Below are 6989 nucleotides of genomic sequence, written 5' to 3'. Positions count from 1 at the left end.
AAATTATGTACATTCTTTGACATTTATAAAGTCCCCATTAATGTGTTTTTTTTATTTTTATCTTAATGTTGGCGCGACATACCGTGGAGGTCTAAGGCCGCGCTCGATGTACTAGATCTTATCTCCCACGCCTATTTTTTTTCAGTGCCAACCATAGGCTGACGGGCCTCATAAATGCCCGAGGGGAGGCTGTGAGTGAGGATTGTATAATGATTTGCTTGAAAAAACCAGGTGGGGACTCGAACTCACAACCTTTAGGTTGTTAGGCAGGTGTGTTGCAACGCTGCTACCGTCACCACCTCCCCATTAATGTGTACTCCATGTGAAAAAATCTATCTGTAAACCTGGAAAATAAACTTGATTTCTCGATTATTTTTAGCCCCGATTCTTTAAACTCAGTGGATAGGAATTATAAACCAAACAAAAATAAATTGGAGGTAATAAATAGCAAGAATCCACAATAAGTGCCAGACCTGGATTTCATAGAAGTTTAAAAATGCTTTAATTAAAATTTGATATTCCTTTGTCAACAGCAATTAATTATGTAAATACCTATAATTAGAGCAAAGAAATTACTGGTTTGAAGGATAAATAGTTTATGTGAAAGGAATGAGTTAGGACAAGAGACATACAACAAATAGGTAATATACGCCACTAAAAGTCGTGCATTCTAACTAGAAAAAATGCCTTATTTTCGCGAAATGACCCATATAAACCATTAATCCATATCTTTGTGGTATTGAAGAGTTGATCAAAAAACATTTAAGGAAGTAGAAAAATGTTATCTGTGTAGAGCTCAATTCTATTGATGTGCATCTGAGGAGGAAAATAGTTAAGAAATTGACATGGAAATGTACCTGTAGAAATATCACGTTAAAACTGAAATCTCAATTTAAAAAAAAAAAAAAAAAAAGATGCTTGATTAATGAATTCATGTTAACCATTATTTTCCATCGCAAATCATAGGTATGATTGAACCATCAAAAACTAACCAATTTTTCAACAAAAATCTATCCAGGGATCACAGCTCAAAAATTAAAATATTACCATACGATATGAATAAATAAAAAAAGGTTGTAAGAGAGCGAAATATTTGTATCTCAAGGAAAATTTATATTCACTTAAGGTAAGAGGCCGCAAGCTTTAGACCTGACGTCAACTTACCTTATTGCTAAAGACCGGTAATAATATTTATATCATTAATTCGAAGATTAACATTCTATAAAAAATTAAATCAGGTACAATTTCTCAAAAAATGCATACGTTATATTTCATCAAGCTTTTTGGTTCACTGGAAAAAACTTCTTTTTAACTGTCAGATTGTACCATAGTACTAACGTATTAAGCCTGTAACTAACTACTTGACAAACTTTACGTGTGCTAAGGTCCAAACGATAAGATAATAAATAAAGATAGATTAATGATTCTTCAATAAGATAATAAATGAAAATTTTCATTATCGGACCATTTTCTAATTTTACCTGTAATATATTAATATTTAACTGTGATAGGAAATATTAGTTTCCTATGTCAATTACAAATTCATTGCTTTTTTTTTTAATTCAAACTAAATACTTTATAATCTGTTATAAAATTGTAATAATACTATTTTTTTTTTAAAAAGGAGAGTTCAAATATATTTATTGAGTAATCGATAATGAATCTGAAACAATAGTATTCAAGTAATCAATGATTTGATCGATTGAGAAAATCCTTTCATAATCTAAATGAGTTTCTTTCAAAAGTTATACCTTAGTTTTAGTAATAAAAATGCCAGTATAACGGTGTACTTTCTACTCACGATTAAATAATTAAATTATAGGTACTAGTAATTATAGGTTAGTAGGATAGAGTCCACAAATGTATCCTTCAAATTCAATTAAAAAACAGAAACTGTACACGAAATTATACAACTATAAGGGATGAGCAGAGAAAAATTATTCAATCATGAGGCTAGTCACAATATTATGACTTGTATTGTTACATTCTATTACCAAATTTTTCACTTATTAAAGGTGACACATACGCAAAATGAATCACACGATCAAGGAAAACCCTGTAACGATCTGGAATCTATTGACGCGTTATCTTTCCGTTATCTTGAGAGCACCCGATCGTGTACCAACATGATTCAACTGTGGGTTATAAGATTATGTACACGCCAACAACATCAGTTTGTGATTCTTCGTGGAAGGAGTCTTCTCTGGATTAATCCTCATTCTTCTGTCGGACAGATACACAGTAAAAATAGGTTAGACATGTTTTTTATATGTTTAATTATTACATTTAAAAATAAACCTAGCGACTAATAGGTGTGTACATTTTAAATTTTAAAAAATGAATTTTTAAAAAATAAGACAATTATTAACTTTTCTTTAAGTTCTCTTAAAAATGAGTTTTTGTTCAAAAAAATTGTTAATTAATAAATAAAAAGAAATAAGCCCCAATTATAAAAGTACTGAACAAATTACACTCTATGATTATCTCGTTCATTTTATATATGTAAAAAAAAAATATATTTTTCAATGAAGCGTTGGAATATGCAGTGAATATCGTTATCGGAATAACCTATTAGCTAAATTCTCAAATTAGTTTAAATATGTAGATATTCTGAGAGATGATAAATCTTTCTGCTGTTGCCGGAATGGAAGAAATATTAAACCTATAAATAAGAAATAAGTTTGGGAAATTGAAACAACATCGAAAAAGAACTTGAAGACACTTTTTACGTAATTGATTTTATTTAATGTTAGTAATTTTATAATTTTGAACATCATTTAACTCACTAAGTATCTTAAAACAACATTAATAGAACCTTATCTAAAATCAATGCATTACTTACCAAAGTACTTCACAAGCTATCAGTTCACATTTAATTTAATTCAATTATCATTATCTTAATGACCAGTTATTGATTTATAAAATTGATTATTACTTATTTGCGAATATATTGATTTTGTAAATAATTTTCAGTATCTGAATTGCCATTTAAAAATGAAGAAATTACTTAAAATAATTACAAAAAATATTTTGGTTATCCTGTGATATTATTTATGAACTGTTATGATTTACAAATTTTTTATTGTAATTATTTTTGATTTTCAGATATGGAGTATAGAAAAGAAGCAGGGGATTCTGATATAAAAGAAGGTGCTACCTTTCATAATCCCAAGATAACCAAGTTCTGCAACGGAATAATAGGAAAGAAGATTTCAGCGGCACTTGAATACGCTGCCAACACGTCTATTTACAGTAAAAAATGTACCATTGAGGAGCTTACTACATCGCAGTCTGTCATCCTAGTATTTCTATACGGTCTCTTCACGGAGGATATAGGTCTAACGGCGGTCATAGGGGAAGAATCCAACAACGTCGAACAGATTAAGTCTACTTATCTTAAAGTATGGCTCAAGGACGACTTCACTTTTGCGAAGAAAGATGTTGTGAAGGGAATGACCTTTTTGAGAAAACTATTAGATTACGGTTCTCTTGAAGTACCCCAACACTTATTAGATATAATAGCTCCACTTCGAACTAAGTATGATGTACGAGTGAGGAGAAACGGCATAGTTAGGTTACCCTCCAGCATCTCTAATCTAAGAAAACGGAACTCATCCACGAACAAGGTAGTTAAGAGGAAACTTATCAGTCAATTCCATAGAATTTTAGTAATATCTTAGCTCACGTAAAAAAAAAAAATAATTAAAAATAAATCACCTTCCCGAGAAACCATCTTATTTATTGTCACACCAACCAGAAATAAAAATAGAATCTCAAAGCAATCTGTTCATATTTATGACTGGTTTCTTATCATCTACACATTTTCTAAAATGAGACTATGAAATCTCAAATAAGCATCAGAGTTATCGGACACCAATTAATTTGAGTTACAAATAGAATTTTTTGCTTAATAACTTTACATTGAATCAAATATAATTCCATACAATACTTTTTTGGTAAGAGATAAATTTTGAAACTAAAAAGAAATTTTATTGTTACAGGAGGTTGATGCGAATGAATTCGAAGATGAACAAACTTTAAAAGAACAAAATGATCAAAATCCAAAGCAGGTTAAGGATAAAAATAAAATTAAAGAAGGATTATGTACTAAGAGGAATGGGGTTAGATTATCATCTCTAAGCTCATTTGAAGCACGAAATAAAGCTATTGTACCAGTAGGCTATTTCAAAACAGGTGTCAGTATCCGCGAAATTAGCAGGGTCGTTCTACTACAGAAAGCCGTCGAAGGAGACAACCATAATTTAGTGAGGTCACTATTAGCAGCTGGAGTAAACATCAATAAGAGAATACAGGATGGCAATACCATGCTTCATGTAGCAATAGAAACAGAGTCTCTTGACAGCTTGAGGGTATTACTTCAAGGAGGAGCGGATTCCACCATCAAGAACGATGCTGGGATAAGCCCTCTGGTCCTCGCAGTTCACAAAAACAACGTACCTGCCATAGAGGAATTGGTGGCAGCTGGAGTGGATGTAAATGAGGAGAGCATCACAGGAGAAACTCCTCTTCACATCGCAGTATCTGCGGGAAACCTGGCATCGGTAGACTCATTGATGAAGGCTGGTGCAGACGTAGAGATGACCAACAACTTCGGGTTGACCCCTCTTCATATCAGTTTTAACAGGTACATTATAGAGCGGCTTGTGAAGGGAGGCGCAGATGTTAATAGACAGTCCATTAACGGCGACACAGCACTCCACATGGCAGCATCCAGTGGGTGCGTGGTGGCCACTGAAACCTTGATAAGACTCAAGGCTGTTGTGGACAGGAGGAACAACAGTGGAGACACACCGTTAGCTGTTGCGGCGAGGTGTAAGAATGCAAACGTGGTGGAGTTATTGTGTGGTATGGACGCGGCAGTGAACCTGGCTAATATAATGGAAGAAACTCCACTGCATCAGGCAGCGAGTGCTGGCTGCGCTGAGAGTGTGTTAGCCTTGATTCAGAGTGGGGCGAACCTCAACAGCAGAGACATCTGGGGGCAGACCCCGGGACATGCAGCTATGGCGAAGGGGCACCTGGACGTCGTAGAGCAGTTGGTGAAAAAAGGTGCAGATATCGACGCCAAGACGTCAATGGGTATCACAATGCTCCATATAGCAGCTGCTAAGGGCCTTAAAGAAGCAGTGGCTTGGTTGCTGGACCACGGAGTAGACATCAATGTAGGAACTAACAATGGTACGACGGCCCTCCACTTGGCTGCCCAGAAAGGATGGCTCGACGTGGGTTTCCTCCTCACAGTGCGGGCGGTGAATTTGGAGGCGCGGAATGACTCGGGGCGAACACCACTTCACTTAGCCGTATTAGAAGGACACCTGCCTTTGGTGACGATGTTAGTTAACAGTGGTGCGGATATCAATACCAAAGCCAACGATGGAAGCACGCCTCTGTCCATTGCTAGCCACCAAAATCATACGAAAATCATATATTTTCTGGAATCTGAAGGTGCGATTTGAATGTAGTTCCTCACGCATGAATACAAAAGAAATGTGGAATTTTTCAGGATTTCTCACGATCAGGAACTAATCCATTCCAGAAAGAGGCACACGCAAATGTTTGCCATTTTTGTTGGGAGTTCCCCGAGCACAGAGTGACGAAGAAAATTGGCAAGAAGGAGGATGAAAACGAATTTCAAAGTAATATTTGATACGTTGTAATATTCTTATATTCGAAATACTACATGAGTATTTCAGTGCGTTATTATGTAGAAACAGTATATATCATTGGAGCACTTAATTTTTATTTTATAAGGAAATCGTAAAAGGATTTTAGTTTATTTTAATTCATTGAATAGAGTGAATATATTTTAGAAAAAAAATTCAATGTATAAATACACTTTACTAAAGATCTATATGTTATTATTGGTGAAAATAATCCTCTTCCGTAGCATACAAATAAATTAAAGAGTTGTAAATAACTTTAAAAAAAACATTCTTTAAATGAATTTAATTTAATTTAAATACATATTCATTACCTACATAAGTACGATCAGTTTAAATTAATGGAAAAAGAAAGAAAGCTTTTTTTAAAAAAATGAAAATAAAAAAAACATTAATCCTTCAGAATTATGAAGATGTATAAATTATTGCTACGTCATAGTTAATAGCTAAATAAATAATAACAGTTCTGAGTAGGTAGTTTCAGTCAGTTGTAAAGTTCGAGTGCTCTTATCGTTTATAGCTGGTATCAGTCCAATTACTGTGATAAACAGGGAAAAAAATGGGAGTTCCGTTTATATAAATTTTTTTTATTTTGGTTTTGAACATTTATTTTTCATAATTATTGAAGAAACTTTTATTTATAATTTCAAGTATTTAGTTATCTATAACTTAAACATATTACTTTTGCTTTTTTTCGAATTAACCTTGATCATCCGATTTTTAAAATAGATTGTTCAGTTTTTATTTTTTGAAGTTTATTTAGCTGTTTATAAGTTCTCTTATAAAGATATTTATTATATCCTGACGGATAATTCAACTGTGGAAAAATTCCATAACTATTATGACTTTTTCGTATTAGCATTATTTATTTCATTATATTACTTTCATTTAAATATATATGATTTTTTTTTAAAAATTTTAATTACCTCTTGTAATATATCAGTATAGTTAATTGTAAATATTAGGTTCTATTTAACCTACTGTCGATGAAGAGTGTTGCAATAAATTATAATATCGATCAATTATGACATTTCTTAGCAAAATATAAATAAATAGATTTAAAAAAAACAAACATTTTTCTGTCTAATTAATTATCCCTCAGCACAACACTGAAGTATATTATTTATACACTATAAATTTGTAAGTCTGTTACGTGATAATAGCAGTGGAGTATTTAAAAGGAATCTATCCTCATAAGGATCATAGTTTTAACTAAAAAAAAAAAATATTCAGCACTGGAAATACGATAGTTTAAATGTGGTAATCGGGAGTCTTCCTCGATGTTGAACAAGCTTTTGATCGAGTCTG

General features: G+C 32.7%; 2 protein-coding genes across 6 annotated transcripts in view; one reads left to right on the top strand and one right to left on the bottom strand.

The window, feature by feature from the left end:
- Mgat4a (alpha-1,3-mannosyl-glycoprotein 4-beta-N-acetylglucosaminyltransferase a) overlaps nucleotides 1–6989 on the bottom strand; it is a 325867-nt gene that overhangs the window by 102821 nt on the left and 216057 nt on the right. The window lies entirely within an intron of this gene.
- Nucleotides 2113–5870, top strand: LOC106686849 (putative ankyrin repeat protein RF_0381). The gene is made up of 3 exons (XM_014430414.3): nucleotides 2113–2251; nucleotides 3106–3626; nucleotides 4002–5870. Exons 2-3 carry the CDS (start codon nucleotides 3108–3110, stop codon nucleotides 5475–5477), a joined length of 1995 nt encoding a protein of 664 aa, XP_014285900.1. The 5' UTR covers nucleotides 2113–2251; nucleotides 3106–3107; the 3' UTR covers nucleotides 5478–5870.

This window comes from Halyomorpha halys, unplaced genomic scaffold, assembly GCF_000696795.3.
Source record: "Halyomorpha halys isolate HHAL.00 unplaced genomic scaffold, Hhal_1.1 Scaffold889.1, whole genome shotgun sequence".
Classification (NCBI taxonomy): domain Eukaryota; kingdom Metazoa; phylum Arthropoda; class Insecta; order Hemiptera; family Pentatomidae; genus Halyomorpha; species Halyomorpha halys.
This window is presented reverse-complemented; position numbering and strand designations above follow the sequence as displayed.

Excerpts from the sequence above, each read along its gene's own strand:
- LOC106686849 (XM_014430414.3), top strand. The coding sequence starts at position 3,108 with ATGGAGTATAGAAAAGAAGCAGGGGATTCTGATATAAAAGAAGGTGCT. Across the intron at positions 3,627-4,001 it reads GGAACTCATCCACGAACAAG|GAGGTTGATGCGAATGAATT; the intron begins GTAGTTAAGAGG and ends TTATTGTTACAG.